The 20,878-nt window shown below is 49.6% G+C and overlaps 4 protein-coding genes and 1 long non-coding RNA gene across 7 annotated transcripts in view; 3 read left to right on the top strand and 2 right to left on the bottom strand.

Moving 5' to 3' along the window:
* Nucleotides 1-447: 447 nt before the first annotated feature.
* HIGD1A (HIG1 hypoxia inducible domain family member 1A) lies at nucleotides 448-15,432 on the bottom strand. Of its 2 annotated transcripts, XM_027695464.1 has the most exons (4): nucleotides 15,427-15,432; nucleotides 4,458-4,586; nucleotides 2,458-2,592; nucleotides 448-1,527 (listed from the first exon to the last, which is right to left on the bottom strand). In XM_027695464.1, exons 2-4 carry the CDS (start codon nucleotides 4,558-4,560, stop codon nucleotides 1,478-1,480), a joined length of 288 nt encoding a protein of 95 aa, XP_027551265.1. In that variant the 5' UTR covers nucleotides 4,561-4,586; nucleotides 15,427-15,432; the 3' UTR covers nucleotides 448-1,477. The 2 variants fall into 2 exon arrangements, with proteins under 2 accessions (XP_027551265.1, XP_027551264.1); XM_027695463.1 differs by lacking the exon at nucleotides 15,427-15,432 and having other exon boundaries at nucleotides 4,458-4,599.
* Nucleotides 3,636-5,693, top strand: LOC113973409. Its single transcript, XR_003536206.1, has 2 exons — nucleotides 3,636-3,972; nucleotides 4,281-5,693. It is a non-coding gene; the product is annotated as an uncharacterized LOC113973409 (long non-coding RNA).
* ACKR2 (atypical chemokine receptor 2) lies at nucleotides 7,822-12,682 on the top strand. 2 transcript variants are annotated; one of them, XM_027695461.1, is made up of 4 exons: nucleotides 7,822-9,030; nucleotides 9,644-9,701; nucleotides 11,003-11,189; nucleotides 11,500-12,682. In XM_027695461.1, the coding sequence occupies exons 2-4, from the start codon at nucleotides 9,687-9,689 to the stop codon at nucleotides 12,615-12,617; spliced, it is 1,320 nt and encodes a 439-aa protein (XP_027551262.1). In that variant the 5' UTR covers nucleotides 7,822-9,030; nucleotides 9,644-9,686; the 3' UTR covers nucleotides 12,618-12,682. The 2 variants fall into 2 exon arrangements, with proteins under 2 accessions (XP_027551262.1, XP_027551263.1); XM_027695462.1 differs by lacking the exon at nucleotides 11,003-11,189.
* On the top strand, nucleotides 13,586-16,304 carry LOC113973404 (5-beta-cholestane-3-alpha,7-alpha-diol 12-alpha-hydroxylase). Its single transcript, XM_027695456.1, has one exon. It carries the CDS (start codon nucleotides 14,608-14,610, stop codon nucleotides 16,135-16,137), a length of 1,530 nt encoding a protein of 509 aa, XP_027551257.1. The 5' UTR covers nucleotides 13,586-14,607; the 3' UTR covers nucleotides 16,138-16,304.
* Nucleotides 16,305-18,300: 1,996 nt separating this feature from the next.
* Nucleotides 18,301-20,878, bottom strand: part of OBSCN (obscurin, cytoskeletal calmodulin and titin-interacting RhoGEF) — a 183,147-nt gene continuing 180,569 nt past the window's right edge. Inside the window, 2 exon segments of the mRNA XM_027695511.1 lie at nucleotides 18,301-19,738; nucleotides 19,874-20,023. Coding sequence (XP_027551312.1) covers nucleotides 19,561-19,738; nucleotides 19,874-20,023 — 328 coding nt within the window. The 3' untranslated portion in view covers nucleotides 18,301-19,560.

The raw sequence follows: 20,878 nt of genomic DNA, 5'->3' as shown, positions 1-20,878 counted from the left end.
CCGACGCGGTTCCCATGGCAACGGGAAGCCTCGCGCGCGCATGCGCCCGTCCCCTCAGCGCGGCCGCCATGATGGTCCCACCCCGCTGCCCTCCCGTCACCGCCATCCCGACACCGCAGTTCCCGTAATTCCCGCACCAATCCCGGCCCCTCGGCGTGACGGGAAAAGGGATCCGCTCCTTCTCCCGCCCCGCGGTGGGGAGGAGGGCGGCAGGAACAGGAAGAGGCGTCAGCGCGAACCCGGCGTCCTTCCCATCTCCATCCGTGTGGGAGCAGTCAAGGGCAGCGGGACTGTGGGAAATGGGAATCAAGGACAGAACCGGCTGGGAATGTTCTTTCCAGAAGCTCTGCACTCCCTCAGGTCATTTTTATACAGGTAGAGCAGCTCACGCCATCCCTCTACAGCGGGATGAATGTTCCCCCCAACAAATCCATAGGCAAACACTTGTTATCGCCAGGGCTCACTTTTATTCGTATTTAGCCTCCCACTGCTTTGTACAACATATCACGGACAGGTGCAGTTCGTACCTTGTGCTATTTCTTACAGAGACAGCTGTAACATCTGATACTGCCACCATGGAATGTAAGCTAACAGGAGAAAAAGGGTGTTTTTACAAATTGCCTTTTATTTTTGTGACTGCTGTTGGAGGTACAAGGGGTTTGAGTGTAAAATAACTTGCAGGGAAGGGTTTTAACACCTCAAAGGTGATGAGGAGGGCTTCTGAGATTTAAATGTTTTAAATTTTCTATGGGCAACAACACTGCAGAAACCAGAGCTGGGTCGAACACTTTAAAAGCATTAGGACACCAAATCAAGGCTTAGTTTTCACAATATGTATTTTAAATGTTACATTTAGATGTTATTCAGAAGAACACTGTAAATAAAGTTACAAAATACAGTAATCCCAGGGTCAGATATAGCAAAAATAGGGAGCCCGTGTCTTCGTTAACAATGAATAAATATAACATTTAAATAGCTGGAACATACCAAGTACTTATGCCTTAAATAAAAAAAATAGATGTTTATATATCTCTCTCAATATTTTAGAAGTCATTTAGTGCTACTGGAAGCTTCTAAATTACAAAGTTGGAGGCAGAGGATAAAAAATGACAGCAGGGCACTCCTGACACTCTCTGACAGAAGCCAATTCAGACTTTGTGGTTTTGGGCAACAACAGCCAAAGAAGTCACCAATTTTAGGATTGAGTTGAAGGGTAAGATAAAGGGATTGTACTCCACTATATCCCCTAAAAACTGGGATGTGGTGGTGTCAATCAGAGAGAACCAGACCCCAATACCCACTCCCTCAGTGCACAATCATTTAAGCCTCCAGCTTCAGCACAATGTACCATACACAAGTAGAACAATTCTCTAATGCCATGTATAATTTTCTTTTTGCTCAAGAAACCCTTGGTATGAGGTTTGGAGCTGCAGTGCACAGGCCACCACCAAGACAGAGCCTTCAGACAAACTCTCCATTATTCCTTGGGCTTCACCACATATTCCTGGAACATGGAATACAGCACACCTACAAGAGAGAAACAAAAGCACAGTTGGAGAGCTGGGTGAAACAGGAAACAACAGGGTTAAAAATCTGGACAGAAAGAGGTATTCTCAGCAGGAGAAATAATGTTTCCCTTCCTCTTCTGCTGCATTTTTCTAATAGCAGGGATGGCTACAAAGCTCTTCATGTACAGAGAACCTGGCTGTGAAAATATACTGTGTATCAAAATGCTGATCCCAACCCAAATCCGGTTTGCTTTGCAGCCAAAGTCGAGCTTTCCTGTTGTACCTCCTGGGAATACAGTAGGAGAAACAATGTCTGATGGGATACACAATATACACACGTACACAGCTGCAATGCTTAGATGAGACCTGGGATGTACAAATCACTCAGGACATTCATGGACACAATTCCAGTCCTGAAAATATATACATATATAGAGATATAGATACACATACTACGTATGTAATATATATATATATAATATCACAGGCTACACAAGTTGATTTTTCAATGCATTAAATTCAGAAACAGCAAGAGGGAAAAATACTCATGCCAGGTAAGTAGGTTTTTTCTTTGCCTCTAATTTCAGAGGCTACACAAGCTGATTTTTCTAATGCAATAAATTCAGAAACAGCAACAGGGGAAAATATTAATGCCAGATAAGTGGGTTTTTTCTTTGTCTCTAATTTCCACATTTGCAGAACTTCACTTGCCACATCCAGAAGTATTCAAAACTGCTACTCTCAAGGTCAGTGCAGTTTAACATTAAATACTTGTACTTAAACATCAGATAACTCCAGAAGGGCTGAGCAAACACCAGGAACAAGCACAAACATCCTGAAACAAATGTTCTGGATACTCCCACCCTGAGGATATGTCACACACACTGTGTTATCCAAGAGGCTCTCTGTGGTTTGCCACTTCCCAGCACAGCTCCCATTCCATACGTACCACACGTTATGGCTCCCACCACGAAGCCCTGGGCTGCCACTCGCATGTGGATCAGGTGAAGTGACATTTTCATGTCACCTCTGTGCTTCAGCCTGTACAGCCCATATCCAACCACGGCAGCAAATCCAGCCATCCCTGCAAGGCAAGGAGAGCATCCTGCTGAGGGGAGATCCAGGGCATCCAGAGGAGTGAGGGGACCCACCTAAACAAAATATCCTGGGAATCACAGAATCCTTTAGGTTGGAAGAGACCCTTTTAACATCATCGAGTCCAACTGTTCCCCAGCACAAGGCCACCACTAAACCAAATCCCCAAGTGCCACATCCACACAGCTTTTAAATGGCTTTTAAATCCCTCCACCACTGCCCTGGGCACCCTATGCCAGTGCTTGACAACCCTTTTTATGAAGAATTTTTTTCTAACATCCAGTCTAAACCTCCCCTGGCACAACTTGAGCCTCTCATCCTAAAATAAGCATGTTTCCCTCTGGTTTTGTGTGTGTAGTGGCAAGTCCTGGCCCATCTCCTGTTTCCACTCCAGTGCCACCTCATTCAATGCAAAAGTCAGTGCAGGGAAGAGCAAGAGACTTCCACCGGCATTAAAATGTCAAAAGAGCAGGTCAAAGTGTCAGAATTCCTTGGATATTTTTCAGACAGAGCCGGGGCTCCTTGCACCCCCTTTCCTGGATGGAAGCTCGCACCCAACAATCCCACTCAGCTGCTGCTGGACCCTCAGCGTGGGATGCTCCCTGACGTACCCGCCCGCCTGCTGAGGCTGCTATTTTGGGTGTTGTCACATTTGGCCAGGTGCCACCGGGACAGGACAAGTCACATGCTGCTGTCCCCAAGCTCTGAGGAGGGAGGCTCAGCGAGGGCCCTTTCCCAGGGACAGAGTTCACTGACAGTCCTTCAGGAGAGCAAACGGCGCTGGCTTTGCCAGCTCCAACCACTGCACCCCAGTGCTCTCACAGAATGCACAAACTTCTCCAATTCCATCCATTTCATTCCATTTTTAGGACTATTATTAGTTCAAAGGTGGCTGCCGAGTTTTAAATGCTGCGTATATTTTACTGACAGGAGCACAAGCAGTTTGTCTCCCTAAGCCTGGAGTATTACCAGTTCCACTAGGAAGCCACAAGCCCTTAATTCACGTGGTACCTTCATTAAATACCAATTAAGAGTTTTAGGGCCTCCAACCCAGCTCTGATACAGATCAAAGGTGAGTTCTGCCAATCTGTTTCGGGGAACCTGAACTCATGGAGTTCACAGTACGCCTGAGCAAAGTGGAGACAAAGTCCTGTGACCTCAGGAACCAGTGACGGATATCTGCTGGCAAAAACTTGGAACAGTTCACCCCAAGTGACCCAACTGCTCTCCATTTAAGGAGGTTGGAAATCAAAACGTGTCTGGTGTCAGAGGAAATCTCTCAGGATGAACACGACCCATCCCTGCTCTCCTCAGCAGCTTCAGGGGCTCTCAGCAGAGGCTGAGAACTCTACAAGCTCTTCAAGCTGGGGTAACATAAAAACTACTAAAAGAATGCATTTTAAACTAATGGGTGGCAGCAGAGGGGTGAAATGTTTAGCAGACTGGCTGTAATTTAAATCCTTCTAGTTTGTATTTTGTTAGCTTTAAAGTCACTTTGTAGTGATCACATAATTCCCAGGAACCCTGCACAACATTCCTTACCAGACAGCATCACTTAAACACATTTTCTAAGCTCACCTAAACATTTCAGGGTTTGTTGGTTTGGAGTTTTTTCTTTTAAGTCCCGAGTTTTCTATTTAAGGTGACAGACCTCATTAATTTCCCTCTTTCTTGCAGGACAAATACCACTCCAGGCAGAAGGATTACTGCTATCACCAAGCCTAAATGCGGAAATAATTTCCCAGTAATTTCCTGCTCACAGGAGGAAGGTGAACAGTGATGGTGTTGACACCACATCGATTGCCCATGAAGAGAAAGGTCTGTGCAAACACATTTCCCCATCTACAAACTCACCAACGGGCACGAACGGCGTCTCCTTAAACTTCCTTATCAGCTTCGAGGTCTGGCTGGTGTCAGTCTCATACTCAGGATAAACAGATTCCTGCCTGGGTGACATGGTGGCTGTGAAGACAAAGAGCCTCCCTTCAGGTTTTAGAAACCCCAAATTAAGAGAATCTTTGGGGAAAGAAAATCCCTTGCGTATTCCCCCAGTCACAAATACCCAGGTAGTGAGATACAAGCACAGGAGCCATGGACAGGTGATTTAATTCAAGTGAAGCAGGATTGTTACTTAACAGGAGAGGCAAGAACAGGACAGAACAAAAAAAAAAAAAGTAGGGAAGCAACAGATTTCTGCCACCCGTTTTCACACCTTTACAGATCCATGTGGCCCCCCCACGCTCACAGGGAGCGAGAAGCCACAGAAAGCTTTGGCCACTGCCCGCCTTTCCTTTTAGGAATTCCATGCCACACCACTTGGCTTTCGCAGGCTGTTCCTTTATGGCAGCTCTGACCTCAGCAAAGTTCACATCTCCCCTCTCACTCCCTGCCAAGAACAGCAATCACAGCGAAGCGGGAGCCGCTGCACAAGGTCAGCCCTGCCCGGCAACTCCTCAGCTGCCTATCCCACCTCAGCGTAATTCCAGAGTCCTGGAGAACACAGGGATGTAGAACAGCCACCCCTGAGGAGCTGGAGCAAGTCTTGGAGCCCTCCATAGGTGCAGACTCATGTGGGGACACATCAGGAGGAGAAATCATGCACAGGTGATTTCTCACCTGCCTCCCAGGAAAATAAAAAGCAGCGACAGCCCTGAGAAAGGCTCCACTCACAGAACCGTCATCACCAAACCAGTGAGATCATCCTTCAAAAATTCCCAGCTTTTTGTGCTGGGAATTACATGGATTACACCCAGACCTGTTCCCTCCTCAGTGGCAGCATAAACACCATTCAATGAACAATGATTTCTGCCCAGCTACGCCACAGAGGCCTCTGCTAGAAAAGTCTCCACTGTTACTGTTCCAGTTTTGACCACCAACACACTCCACAGCAAAACACAGCTCGGGGGCACATGGAAAGACTCCAAGCTCTCAGAATAAACTACCAGGAATTTCATTTAAGCAGGGGCCAGTAACCATCGGCAAAAGAGACATTTCAAAGGTGGCTGCGCTCCCTTGTTACGCAGCATTTCCTGCACACCCATGTGAACAGACTGGTTCTCAAACTAAAGGCTCAGACCATTTCCTCTGCCAGGCCAAAGGAATTGATCTCTCTGTGCCTGCTACAACCACCCTGGTTTGCTAAATGAGAGTTATAATTTTAGCGTGACTCATTTGGAGAAGGAAACAGGAGCACTCGGTCACTCGGGAGAGGGGGCGACAGCCAGGGGTGGGATTTACACAAGAAAACGGTATTGAAAGTGAATCAATTCATCCACCCCGAGAGGTTTCCACGACCTTCAGCTCACACCGGGGTGGGCCCGGGGCAGAGGAAACTGCGTGAAACACACACCCTGACTGCCCTGACCTTGCCCACACCCAACAGTGAGGTCTGTGTGTCAGGTGTCACCCACAGCGGGAGGAACACGAGTGGGAAGGTGACAGGATCCCTCTACGAGAGGTGTCACCCACGCAGGGAGGCACATGGGTGGGAAGGTGACAGGGCCCAGCATCCCTCCCGGCAAGGCGGCGGCCCTGGGCACCACCAGGCTGCCTTCCCCCTCTCCAGCCCCACATGGAGACCCTGTCCCACTCCAGCCCCAGGTCCCTGTACCCCACACGAGTACAGGGTACACCGCTCCAGCCCCAGGCCCTGCCACCCACGCGGAGACCCTTCCCCACTCCAGCCCCAAGTCCCCGCACCCCACACGGGTACAGGGTACCCCACTCCAGCCCCAGGCACCTTTACCCCACTCCGGGCCTCTGCCCTACTCCTGCTGCAGCTCCCCACACGGGGACCCTGTTCCAGCCCAGCCCCAGGCCCCCGCCCAGCCCCACACGGGGACCGTTCCCCACGGCAGCCGCAGGTTCCCGGACCCCACACGGGGACCCTTCCCCGCTCCAGCCCCAAGCCCCCTCATCATCCTCCGTGCCCCTGGATGTACTCCAGATGTCCCCGTTTCCCCCCGACCCTGTGCTCACCGCAGTCCTCCCGCTCCCCGGTACCGGCCGCGTCTGCCGCGCCAGGCCCCGCCCCCGCCTCTTATAGCCCGGCCCGGCCCCGCCCCCCCGCCGGGACCACAACTCCCAGCGCTCCGCGCGGCCGCGCGCCCGCCGCCGGCCAATCAGTGGCGCGGCCGCCGCCGCCGCTGCCTTATACGATCGGGGGGGCGGGGCCGGCCGTGACGTCACGCGGGGCGCTCCGCAGTGCGGCGCCGTCGCGGGGGGGCGGGGCCGCCGGCAGGGGGCGCTGAGGGGCCCGGGGCGGCCCCTCACGGACCCGAGGGGGTGCGGGGGGTGAGGGGAGGGTACGGCCGGGCACGGACAGGCCGCTCGGGTCACCCCGGAGCGGGGCTTAGCCCGTCCTAAACAGGGTGGAAAAACAGCCAGTGACGTCTTTGCAACTTGTCAGCTTGGCACACCAGAAACTTTCTGTGTCGGTGTTATAAAACCTCACTGTGACATCGAGTCAGCACAAGCGCCTGGAGGGACAGGACAAGAGGGAATGGCTTCAAACTGACAGAGGGCAGGGTTAGATGGGATATTGGGAAGGAGTTCTTCCCTGTGAGGGTGGGAAGGCCCTGGCACAGGTTGCCCAGAGAAGCTGTGGCTGCCCCATCCCTGGAAGTGTCCAAGGCCAGGCTGGACGGGGCTTGGAGCAACCTGGGATAGTGGGAGGTGTCCCTGCCCGCGGCAGGGGGTGGGACTGGATGGAGTTTAAGATCACTTCCAACCCAAACCATCCTGGGATTCTGTGACATCAGGTGGAAGCTCTTCAGCAAAGGGCAAAGTCAGAGCTCAATTTTCACAGAATCTGAGAATCCCAGGTTGTATTTGGAGTTAGAAGGGCCCTTAAAGATCATCTCATTCCAACCCCCTGCCATGAGCAGGGACACCTTCCATTAGCCCAGGTTGCTCCAAGCCCTGTCCAGCCTGGCCTTGAACTCTTCCAGGGATGGGGCAGCCACAGCTTCTCTGCCTTTCCCTCTTGATTTTCTCATTATGTTTTCCAAAAGTTCAGCTTTCAAGCAGAGCTTACCTTACACCTCCTGTGTGCCAGGCAGTGGATTTGGAAGCCCAGTTAATCCAGAAGCTGCTCCTGACTCAAAGCAAACCGTTCTCTGGAGCAGAAGGAAAAATCCACTGGGATCCTGGAGATGCTTAAAATCCTCCCCTAAACCTGAGGGCAGCTCATCAGGGCAAAATAGCAAGGAAAGTCCTTTTCTCCATAAGCCCAGTTTTGCAGTGTGGTGTTTGTGCCTCTCCATCTCCAAGTAGGGGGAAGCAGAGTCAGGGTCACCCCTGCACCCACACGAGGCATTTTGGGCAGCGTGAGAGAAAGTGGCTCAGACAACCATTTGTTCCAGCTCCATCTCTCTAAATATGCTTCCCATTACCCCTAATCTTGTTACTTTAATTACCAGAGCCATTAGGGCTCTGCAGTCAAAGGAAACAAAAAAAATCTATGCAATTATCAGCCCTCAAATTGAGTTAAAATCTTGTAATAAATTACAGCAAAGGCCACTTTCTCCAGTGACTCTCAGAGGCACATTTAACTCCCTGCTTCAGGGCAGAAACTCAATTAAAAACAAAAACTTATTTCGTTTTCATTGCTGGGCTAATGAAACCTCTGTCGCTTGCAGCATCTCTCTGTGTGTCCAGTGTCTGGTCTCTGTGAGTGGTTCTTGCTCCCTGCTGATGTCTATGTTGCACATATGTATTTATTCTATAAATATATGTATTATTATATGGTATATTTAAATGCAGCAGCTGATGGTGGCGAACATGAAAATGGGTAAAAATAATGTATTTCTCTCTGTCAATCCACTTAACAAGGGGCAGGTTTGATGCAAAGCTGTGGCCATCACTGCTGCTCCACCCTCCTGCTTTCACCAGGGTGGTTTGAGGAGTATAAAACACACCAGGATTGGCACAGTCAGGGTGTTCCCATGGCCCTGCTTGGTGGGAGATGAGGAAACAAGCAGGAAGGTGACCACTCACCAACAGTGATGTTCTGAAACTTCTCCAATAAACCACTTTGACTGAGGTTTCTTCTGTCAAGGTGTCAGAAACTTCTGTCAAAAACCTTTCTGTCAAAAAACTTTTCTGTCAAAACCTTCTCCCACAAACACCTTTGACAGAGGCCATTTCTGCTCTTGCACGGGTTGAGGATCCTGATGCATCCAAAGAGCACATGAGTTAATCAGATTTCCTGGAAAACATGCAGATTCCTACAACAAGGTCTCAGCATGTGCTCAGACAGGGTGGAGACCATTTATCCACTGCTGTCATCCTTGACCAACGCCAGGAAAGGCAAAAACAAAACCAGGGAGGATATATTTCCTGCCCACTTGCTCTTACACGAGTGAAAGAGGTTCCTAAAAGCCTCATTTGAGCATTCAGCAGGATGGAAACAGGGGAAGAAACTCCTGTAAGTGCATTTTCTGCTTCTTGCTTGTAGACAGAGCTGTGCACGAAACCTGGGGAGGTTCTCCTTTCTTTTTGAAAGGTGGCCAGTTTGGGATTGGGATTAGTTTCTGAGCTAAATCCACATTGTGTTCACCACTTCTCCTCTCTGAGCTACGGGACGGGGATGTGGATGTCAGTGCCAGGCTGATATGGAGGGAGAAAGATGTGGCTGAGGGGGAAAAGGCTGGAAGAGACCCAGAAATGTTAAATGTGGGAATGGCTTGTCCTGATGTGGACACAGAGGGTGTGAGGGGAAGGGTATTTTGGGTATTTCGGACTCTTGTTAGGTGTTGCTGTGATCAGCGAGGTGGGCAGCTTTGGTTTCCTCTCAGTGAGGAATGTGGTAGAGTCACAGCTATATATGGCTGGGGGTGAGTTTCTTCCAAAATATGATACAGGAAAGAAATTTTGAAAAGCTCATTCCTGGACAAATCCCAGACAAACACTCTGCCGTGGCAGATCCCTGCTCTCCATCACTGCTCTGTCTGAAGTGCCCTGCAGCACTTGCCAAAGAGCTGCGAGACAGCAAGAAAACATTTCAACACAGCTCAAATCACTTTTTATTTTCTTTTCAGCTGCCTGGAATTGCCTGGAACAGGTATTTAAGCAATTTTAGGCATGGGACCACGGCAGGTACGTCCAGAGCTTCACCCCTTACAACTGCACATCCACAGGCATCCTCAGCACCCCACTCCGAGCTTTGGGAGCTTTCCTTAATCCATGTGGGGTGGAGGGGCTCCGCTTTTCCAGGGTGTTTGTGGCGAGGGAACCATCCCTAGGAGTTGCAGAGCCACCGTGGGATATGTCCTCCTTGGGAGGACAACCAGGGACCAACAGCTTCATTTTCTCATTACTCACTGGCTCCAGGTCTCTTGGGAAATGGGACAAACAGGTCCTGGAGGAGAAACTGTAGGCATGGAGCTGCACAGCCAGGCCTGTCTGGGATTGCTGGAAAATGAACCCCAAGGAAAAGCTTTGGCCGTGGCTGAAAAAATGTGTGGTTTAGGGGTGGAAGGGTATTTGCACCACTTTTCCCCCGTGCGAAACTCTCAGAGTTTGGAGATTAGCCTTGATTTTTAAACTCCACATTACCCTTCGTGGTGCTGACAGGGGGTGGCTCAGGCAGATCCCATTCCCACCGTGGCAGATGGGCTCTTCTTTTGAAACCCTCATAATGTTCTTGTTTGTGTGGTGGGTTTATCATTCTGAAAATCAGAATCCAAAAGTAGGAAGCTGCAAACCACTAATCGTTTCCTGACCTCTGGGCTGCAGCTGTCTAAACACTGAGGCCAGTCCTGGGGAGTGGCCGAGTGCAGGTCATGCCTTGGCTCGTGCAGAATCCATTGCAACAACATTCTTCCAGCTAAATCTCTACCTCTAATCTTGATTCAGGATTTGATTCTGGTGCCTACCAGTTCTTACCTTGGATGAGTCTTTGATCAACCTGTTCTAATGGAAGGTCTCCCTGCCCAAGGGGTTGGAATGAGATGGTCTTTAAGGTCCCTTCCAACCCAAACCATTTTGGGATTCTCTGAATCTCTGATTCTGTATTTTCTACTTACTAATATTTTTCACAAAAATCCATGTCTTGGTGTCCTAGAGCTGACACAGAGAGTGGTCAGTGTCCCACCAGGAGCAGGGAGATGTTCAGCATTTCCCCTCTGGGAACAGCCACACCGACACAAAGGTGCTGGTGGCAGGTTCTGCTTCAGCAAGAACTGAGATGCCCCTTCCTCAGTAGTGACCCAGGTGAACATAAGCAGCTCACAGTGAGGTGTGGTGGTGGATTTCCCGTAACTGAGAGCAGAAACTTCCTCAAAAGCTTGTCAGGAAGAAGTAGTGGGTTATGTCAGAGGAGTCTGTGCTCATTGACTTTCAAGTTTTATATTTCCAAGTAAGGAAAGCAGAATTTAATTTTTTTAATTTCTGTGTAGACAGTTCTCCTTACAATTAAACAAAGACCAAAGAGTGTAGGACACAAAATAGTTACCAAAAAGTGGCAGAAATTTAAGCCTATGAACTTCCACTACCTGAAGAGACCCTACAAGAAAGACCAAGAGAGACTTTTTACAAGAGCACAGAGTGACAGGACAAAGGGGAATGGATTCAAACTAAAAGAGGGTAGGTTTAGATTGCATATTAGGAGGAAATTCTTTGCTGTGAGGGACTGGAACAGGTTGCCCAGAACGGCTGTGGCTGCCCTATCCCTGGAAGTGTCCAAGACCAGGTTAGATGGGGCTTGGAGCCACCTGGGCTTGTGGAAGGTGTCCCTGCCCATGGCAGGGGGTTGGAACGAGGTGATCTTTAAGGTCCCTTCCAACCCAAACCATCCTACGATTCTATGAACTAAAGGACAACCCTCCACAATGTGGTCTTTGTTTCCTGTGTGGATTCAAACACTTTGATCCCCTTTCTTGTCTTTTGCTCTTAGGCAGCCACTTGTCAAATGCAACCTCAGCAGTGACAACAACAACCACAGCCCCCTGGCTGGATGGTGCCAACTCCAGTGAGTACCCGTACGAGTACCTGGACGAGGAGGATTACGGGCAGTACGGGCTCTGCACCAAGGAGGAGGTGCTCTCCTTCAGCAAAGTGTTCCTGCCTTCATTTTACACCGTGGTCTTCCTGCTCGGGATGGCCGGGAATGCCCTCCTGTTCATTGTCCTCATTATGTACATCAGGAAGAGGAAGAAGATGACTGAGGTGTATCTGCTGAACCTGGTGGTTTCAGACTTCTTCCTGCTGCTGACCCTTCCTTTCTGGGCTCTGTACGTTTCTCAGGGGGTCACCTGGCATGTTTTGTGCCCGGTCTTAAATGCCATGTACACTCTGAACTTCTACAGTGGCATCTTTTTTGTGAGCTGCATGAGTCTGGACATGTATCTGCAGATAGTTTATGCTTGCTCTGCTCCCAGCTCCACGTTATGGAGGAAGTCCATCCTTGGCTTGTTGGTGGTGTGGATCCTTTCCATACTTCTCTCCATTCCTGATGGCCTCTTCACCAGCACAAGGCAAATCCACAATGAAACCACCATGTGCACCCAGGATTATGGCCAGGACCACTTATTTTGGAAAGTTGCCTTTCGGGTCACTCAAAACATCCTGGGCTTCCTTTTGCCCTTCCTCTTCATGGTGTTCTGCTACTCCCGCATCGCCTGTGTCCTCAGCACGTCACAGCTGCCTGGCTCCAGGAGAGCTCTCTGCTTGGTCTTCACTCTGGTGGGTGTCTTCTTTGTCCTGTGGTCTCCCTACAACATTGTCCTCATCCTCCACTCCCTGCAGGATGTCGGTGTGATCAGGAGCTGTGAAAGCAGCAGGAAGCTGGACTATGCCATGCAGGTCACGGAGAGCTTGTCCTTTGTCCACTGCTGTCTCAACCCCTTGCTCTATGCTTTTGTGAAGAAACGATTCAGGTCCTACTTGTGGAAGATCCCTCAGGCCATTTTCAGGAGAAGTGGTTTCTTTCACATCCAGCCCTCAGAGACAAGCCCGTCTTGCAGCAGATACGTGGCTGAGATAGAAATGTTGAGTATCACAGCTATATCATAAATATTTACATTATTTACACTGTGTGTGTGCCCTCTCTGCTGCATTTGGTCCTGGCCATGGGATGGAGTTGGATGATCCTCTGGGGCACAGGGTGTGACTCTTGGGGATGGTCCTAAGCAGGGCTAAGAGTTAAACTCGATGATCCTTGTGGGTCCCTTCCAACTCAGCATATTCTGTGATTCTGTGAAACATGCAGACATTCTCTTCTATGAATTCCAAAGGGTCGGATGGAGGAGAGCAATCCCATTATCCCTCCAGTTCATGGTGTGGGCTATGGAATAGCTTTTACACATTCATCCATCAGTCCAGAAACCCAGCCAAGGAGTGGCTTTGCTTCTCCTGGCTCTTACCCTCTGCCAGGTAGGTAGCAAGAGCCAGATGGCTCAATTGGGATCACCCCTTTGTCTACCGGGAGAGATAACAGGAATAGTTGGGCATCTTTAAGCTGAGTTGTCTGCCCAGTGACAGTTTCCTCTGTTAGGATGAGCTGTGCCACACTCGGCTCTGCTGAGCAGGAAACTCTCCCCAAGAGGTACATCCTTGGTTAGAGATCAGTTCAATCATAGACTGATTTGAGACTAGTTTGATCAGAACAAAGCTGAAACCAGTAGCAGCCAGTGAGAAAGAGAAAACAAGTGGGCTCAGCAGAACAGTGATGGAGGTATTTGACTTCCACAGAGCCGCTTTGACAAGATATGAAAGATCCATGGATACTGTAACATAAATATTGGCTTTGCAACACCACAGAGTGAGATCATGGGCTGAATAGAAGAGCACAGGGAGCTGTTGGCCAATCCTTATTACCCAGTGTAGCCTTAAAGCTCAAGGTGATGAGTTTCCTGATTTTTATTTAAATATATTGTTCACCCCAAATGCTCCTGAACCTTAAATGGTCCCTTTCCAGCCTGGAAATCTATTAAGCGTGGGACTTGCCTAGAACTGTACAGAAAAAAAAAAGAATTATTTAAAAGAAAACACTCATCACCATAATTTTATTGCTAGACAAGGTTACAGGACTGAGAAGGGCTTTGAGTTGATCTGGAAAGATGGATTTGTTTTCACTGCTGTTATTTTTCTTCCCAACATTGCTACAGCATGTTTCCAAAATGGTAAGGCTGGGAGCTTTCCTAAAAGAAACAAAGCCAGAATATGCATTTAGCTGATGCTGTGATGTGACCTTCACTCCACGGGTCAGGTCACTGGAGGGAACGTGGAAAGGGACAGCAGCTGGGAAGCAAGAAAGAAGATGAAGATTGCGATCCCATAGAGAGGAGAACTCTTGGGACTGCGGAAAACTTATGAGGGGATTCTCAGGGGAAGGGCAAAGGTGAGGGAAATAGCGAGGGGATAATGTCACTCTCTGTCCAATGTGAGGGTGCTGCGAGGTTCAGGCACCAGTGACTGGGACAGAGGTTGTGGTGACTGTGTGTGCAGATCAGGGTGGCAGCACTGGGAAAAAACTTCTAGGGCACTGTACCTTGGAGAACATTGAAATGTTGGACACCTTTCCTTCTCTTGGTTTTGGAGACCAAATTGGCTCAGCCGTAACCCCCTCCCTGAGCTCATTTCCAGTACCATTTCCAACATCCACCCCTTGTTTCAATTTTTCAGCCTGCAGCGCTTCTCCATAACCTGGCCCTAAAGACAGAAATCATGGAGTGGAATCCTCTGAACCTTTTTTTTTTCCCCAAAAACTGGGCTCCATGTCCTTAGAAAAGGGAATTTGCTTAAAGTGCTGCAGAGCCCAGGCCAAAACCCATCCCCCTTACACAGCATGGGTACTCCAACAGGATTACAACATCCCTCCCACCTCAGAAATCCCTGCTCATCAAGGGAGAAGTTCAGACCGGGGGCAGGCAAACACCTTCTGCCAATTGGGACAGAGGTTGTTAGCTGTGCTGCTGCATATCAGCTGCTGGATGGGAATAGAAAGCACATTCCTGCCCCAACCTGTCCCTAGTCCCAGCTCCTGGACAGGCACGGAGCTCTCATGGGACTCTGGGTGGTTCTCCTCTGTGCCTTGGTGTCATTGCTGCTCGGTGGCCTCTATGTCCTGGGGGTGTTCCGGAGACGGAGGCCAGATGAGCCACCCCTGGACAAAGGCACCATTCCCTGGCTGGGTTACCTGCTGGATTTCAGGAAGGACAGTTCAGAGTTTCTGAAGAGGATGCAGAGGAAACACGGGGATGTTTTCACGGTGCTGATCGGTGGCTATTACTTCACCTTCGTGATGGACCCCTTCTGCTTTGACAGCATCGTGAAGGAATCACGGTCTAAACTAGACTTTAGGGCTGCTGCAACTCAGCTGGTCCTGCGGGTTTTTGGCTACAAGCCCAAATCCAACCACAAAATAGCCCGTGAATCAAGCGTGAAGCACCTGACGGGAGAGGGGCTCAGTGTCCTGACTCAAAGCACCATGGAGAACTTCCAGAAGCTGATGTTTTTCAACCTGAGCCCAGGAGAGGAGAAGCGAGTGTGGCAGGAGGAGAACCTCTTCCACTACTGCTACAACATCGTCTTCAGAGCCGGGTACCTGGCTCTGTACGGCTCTGAGCCACACCAGGGGACAGGGGACAAGGAGAAAGCTGAGGAGCGAGATCGTGTCCACTCCAACCAGCTGTTCCAGGAGTTTCGGAAGTACGACCGCCTCTTCCCTCGCTTGGCCTTCTCTCTGCTGCCTCCCAAGGACAAAAGAGAAGCTGAACGGCTGAAGAGGCTCTTCTGGAGCGTGCTGTCCGTGAGGAAGGCCTGGCAGAAGGACAATATCAGTGGGTGGATCACTGATCAAGACCAAGTTCTGGCAGAAAACGGTGTCCCCGAGTACATGCGGGATCGTTTCATGTTTATGCTCCTCTGGGCATCCCAAGGCAACACGGGCCCAACTGCCTTCTGGCTCCTCCTGTACCTGCTGAAGCATCCAGAAGCTCTGAAAGCTGTGAGAGGTGAGGTAGACAAAGTCTTGAAGGAGAATGGGCAGCAAGTGAAGGCAGGGAGCCGTCCAGTTACCATCACCATGGACATGTTGAACCAGGCTCCTCTTCTGGACAGTGCTCTGGAGGAGACCCTGAGGCTGGTGGCAGCCCCGCTGCTGGTCAGAGTTGTCCTGGAGGACATCAGCCTCAAGAAAAGCAGTGGGACAGAGTACACCCTCCGCAAGGGGGACAGGCTGGCTCTGTTCCCTCACCTGGCCGTGCAGATGAACCCAGAAATTCACGACGAGCCTCACAAGTTTAAGTACGACCGTTTCGTGAACCCCGATGGCACCAAGAGGGATTTCTACAAAAACGGGAAGAAGCTGAAATATGTCAACATGCCCTGGGGGGCAGGAGTATCCACCTGTCCCGGGAGGTTCTTCGCCAGCGCTGAAATGAAACTCTTTGTGTTCTTGATGCTGAGTCACTATGACCTGGAGCTGGTCAATGAGGAAGAGGAGATCCCAGGGATAGACATCAGCCGCTGGGGATTCGGGACCATGCAGCCCATTCACGATATTCGGTTCAGATACCGGCCACGCTTTTGATTTTGGGAAGCCCCTGTTGTGTTGTTTGTTCCAGTGTTACCTCAGAGCAAATTGTGTGATCCCGTGGTTATCAGCTCCTGATCTGATCTTGTTTGCTTAACGTTTATCATGGTTTGTGTTTTTACCTCCGTCTCACGTGTTGCTGCTCTGTGTCTCCGGTTATTGTGGTTTTGGGATACGTGCTAAAAGAGAGACAAAATGTGCCCTCTGGGGCTATTCCCAGCCCCATCCCTGTGGCCATCAGCCTGTTGAAAACCCAGAGGAGCACAGGGGGCATATTGACAAGTGGGAACACGAATTCAGGGCTTTCAAGGAACAAGTATTTTATCCAGGGCTGTTCCAGCAGAGCCGTCAGCCCCGTGGTCCTGGCATGAGACCCCTGGAGATGTGGAGGAGGATTTCTGTCAAGGGAGGGGAGACATCCTATGGTGTGTAGAGGAAGAGCATTTTGGGAATGCACAGGACTTAAAGTAGGATAGTTTTGGGGAGGAACCAAAGGGGGATAAAGGATGGATTTAAGTGATTTGGGGAGGAAAATTGAGAGGTAAGGAGATAAAAGGGGCTGGTTGTGTATGAACATGCCATACACTTCCTCCCCCTGATTTGTTTTAGTGTCTTATTAAATTCCTGTCCTTAAATTCAAGACCACGAGACAAAGAAGCTGTGTGTCCATGGTGCCAGCACTGGCACTGGTGTGAGAGCAGCTGTACAAGCAAAGACCAGGCCAGATGAGCTGGAAAATAAGTGCCTTGGGAATGTGGGGATGAGCTGCTGTGCACCAGCACTGGGACTGCGTTATTTGGTTATCAGCTCCTCACTGACACATTTATTTATCATTGGCAGGATGGCACCAGCTTGTAGTGAACCCCTGAAAGATCAGAGAGCAGCAAATATCCTTTCCAGAGACATAAGAATTTCCCTGGAGTATTCAAATTGTCATGCCTGTGATCCCCTTCTTGTATCTGATGAGATCCCCAAAGGGAGCAGAGCTGTGATGTGCTGAGCAAGGACATACCAACAGCTCCTTCCCATTTCATGTGTAAGGAAAGGTCAGATCTTGCCAATCATCTCATTTACCAGATCAGTGGGAGAAGAACATTGTGAACATCACTCAGAACCTGCAGTACCATTTTCATGTGCTTGTGTGGCTTAGGAATGCAGGTGGTCACCTGCCTTTCCAGGTCTGCAGGAGGCTGAGCATTCAAGACATCCCCACTCTCCCAGTTTAGACCCCATCCTCTGCAAATACCCAAGGACATTGTAAGGAAAAGGATGGAGTGATGGGAAGGGGCTCAAAAACCTAAGTAGGGCATGAGAAAACAAACTCAATCCCTTATGGGCTACAGCCACTGCGACCTTATAGACCTCAAACATCTGTTTTATCTGCTGGATCAATGCAAGATAAAAATTTGCCCCCTGCAAACTCTGCTTTGCTTTGTTCCCCTTCAGTAATTAGGGTAAATTATTAGTCCTTACAGATAGTAAATCCCAGCCTTTCCTGTACAGAGAACAGTGGATTGACTTTGATGCTGACACTAACCTTGGACTTTGGAGATTATGTATGATCAAGGAATGAAACTCAAACATTTTCACAGATTTTGTTCTGCAAAGGGCAGGGGGATGTTGTAACTGCATGTTGAGGGCAAACTATCCCAGCCTGCCAGCATTAGCCCAGACCTTGTGGTGTGGAAATTCAGGCAGAAGCTATCAAGCAGCTTTAGCAGAACCACAGAAAACCAAAACCACCTGTAACTGCACAAGGCTTGACTGTGACAGTTAATATTCCCATTATCAATTCCAGCACCTTTACACAATTTTCATGTTGGCTCTCACCTCTTTTTTTTGTCGCCCCTGGGCTCATTGTTTGGCTCTGCTACCAAGAATTAAATTTGAGCTCTTCCCAAGTTCTGGTCAATTCAAGCTCCAAACCATGCCCTGGAATGCCTTAGGATAGCTGGAGAGCTGAGAGCCGTCATCACATCCTGGCCAAGTGATGTCCTCACTCCAAGGCTCTAGGAAAAGGATTTTTTGTGTGGATGGTTTGCATGGAGCTTGTTCCCTGCTGATACAGAGTGTACACTGGTTATCGTTTGTAGGGACCCCAGGTCAGAGTGAGGGTGAAAGACTGAGATTGGGAAAGGGATATAAAAATAATGACAGTCATTCAGCAGAAAAATCTGGCTTTACTTGCTTGTCAGAATGATTTATTTAACCAAACAATATTGAGTCTATAAAAGACTTCAGACATGCTCAAATGCATGCAGTTGTGAGAAGCAAAAAAAAAAAAAAGTCATATATGGAAGAGTGTGAAAGCTCCAAATGAGTTAATCTGCAATTAAGTTTTATGCTCGAGTGGGTTCTCCCCTGGCACTGAGCTTTCCATCCCAAAGTGCAACAGCAAGAGTAAAAAACCAGCCCGTGCCAACAAAAACCTGACTGGATTTGTAAGAGAAGTTAAATTGGAAGGAATCCAGGAATAAATTTGAAAAGTTTACTAGGGGGCAGCTCTCATTGCAGTGTCTGTCTCGTGTAACTCTTCTATCCCCTGAGAGAGCTGAGTGTGGAGTCTGTCCCTAAACCCCTGGTTTTCTCTCCTGTAGAGCTTAATGAAGACAATATTCCTTCAACATTCAAAAGTTTTACAATCCACTGAGTCAGTGCCTGCTCTCAACAGCACAGGGAAAGTGTTCCAGGTCACAACTCCTGCTCTGCACACTGAGCAGGGGAAGGAGTCACAACCTGCATCCTTCAGGTTTGGAACAACAGGGGTTAAACATGTTGGGAAAGGCCATCCCTGGTTAAACAGCCTCAACTCTAGTATGAAACTGCAATGCATCAGGAACTGTTCTCTGTGTTCCTTCCTCTAAACACAGACAGATACAGCTCTGAGAAAGCCTCCACTTAATGCTGCTTGTGTGGAAAATCAAAGGAAGTCAGTGGCACCAACAGATGCATCAATCACTGCAGAGAAACTCGAAGGAGCACTGAGGTTATGAGTACAAAGCCACGACACAGCCAACACCACCCATTGCAGAGGAAAGCAGGGCTGGAAGGAGAAACAACGTGAAAGTTCAGGATTTTTTAAAGAATTAAAACACAGAGCCTTTGCCACATCTCTGGGTAGAAGGGCCTGTGCACCCCCCAGGGAAGAGCAGCCTGGCTTCAAAGTGGCAAAGGACAACACCTGCACGTTACAAGGCCATGGTCACTGGTGCATTTGCTGCCTTCACTGTCTGCTGGCCCAGTTACCCAACAAGTCACAGAATATGCAGGAACAGCCTGTGGCAGGCAGGACACACCAGCACAAACACAGGGAGCAGTGACCCCAGCTCAGCTGATGGACACCAGCTTGGCAGGACAGTTTGGTACCAAACACTGAGTGCAGAAGGGACAGGGAGGCAGTTCCTGCCTGTCCCATCCACGTCACTGTGCAATCATGAGGCCGTACTTGGAGCACAGCAGGCCCCTCTTCTTTTCCCTTTCCATGAGGAAATTCCTCAGTTTGGTGGTGGGGAAGGTAACCAGTGCTTGCTGCCTGCTGTCCAAACCTGTCTCCTGGAGCCACGGGCTCTGAAGGCACTCGGAGGCTGACGGCCTTCCCCTGGAACAGGAAAGGTGAGGAGGTCAGTCAGGGAGCCCTGCTGGGTGAGGAGGCTCCTTGAACATGGAGAGAAAGGAAGGCCAATAGCCAGGATCTGCCCCAGCTGTGCAGCTGGGAGAGCAGACACCACCTTACCAGGGGTTTGCACACAGGGTGCTCTGGAGGAAGGACACAGCCCCCCCGGACAGACCCGCGTAGCACCGCGTGAGCTTCACTTTGCCCTTCCTGGTGGTTCTCAGGAACTCACAGGGCACGTCGGAGCTGACGGGGTAGTTGGCACTCAACCTGCCCCAAAAGAAGAGAATTGATCAGAGTGAAGCTGCCTCCAGCTCTGGAGTCTCCAGTGTAAGAAGGGTGTGGACTTGTTGGAGCGAGTCCAGAGGAGGTCCTGGAGATGCTCCATGGGCTGGAGCCCCTCTGCTCTGGAACCAGGCTGGGAGAGCTGGGGGTGTTCACCTGGAGAAGAGAAGGCTCCAGGGAGACCTGAGATCCCCTTCAAGTGTCTAAAGGGCCTCCAAGAGAGCTGGAGAGGGACTTGGGACAAGGGCCCAGAGTGACAGGACAAGGAGGAACAGTTTTAAACTACAATAAAGGAGCTTTAGATTAGATATTAGGAAGAAATTCTTTACTATAGGGGTGGTGAGGCCCTGGCACAGGTTGCCCAGAGAAGCCGTGGCTGCCCCATCCCTGAAGTGTTTGAGATCAGGTTGGATTGGGCTTGGAGCAACCTGGTCTAGTGGCCCATGGCAGGGAATTTGGAACTGGGTGATCTTTAAGGTCCCTTCTAACCCAAACCAGTCCAGGATTCTATGACTCTCATAAGGGCATCACTCAGAATGCTCCTTCTCCCAGTAACTCCCACTCAGCAGTGAAAGGAGAGTCATGACAATGCACAGAAACATCATACAGGAAATAAAAATCTCAAAGGCCACTGTTCTTCAGTGAGTTTCATGACTTTGGCTGGTTTTCCACTTTGGTATCATTTGGATTTTTTTGGTAAAGTTGGGGCTTTTCGGACAAGAGAAAACCACCAGCAGCTGCTGTGTTGTAAAACAGTCTCCTTCCTCTGCAGGGAGACATCGCTGGGACTGGGCATCCTCACATTGTGCAGCCAACTCCATCCCTTCCATACCACAGCCA

The sequence above is a fragment of the Neopelma chrysocephalum genome, unplaced genomic scaffold (genome assembly GCF_003984885.1).
Source record: "Neopelma chrysocephalum unplaced genomic scaffold, ASM398488v2 Primary Assembly neopelma1_101, whole genome shotgun sequence".
Lineage (NCBI taxonomy): Eukaryota > Metazoa > Chordata > Aves > Passeriformes > Pipridae > Neopelma > Neopelma chrysocephalum.
Note: the sequence above shows the minus strand (reverse complement) of the source record. Positions and strands in the feature narration are given on the sequence as shown.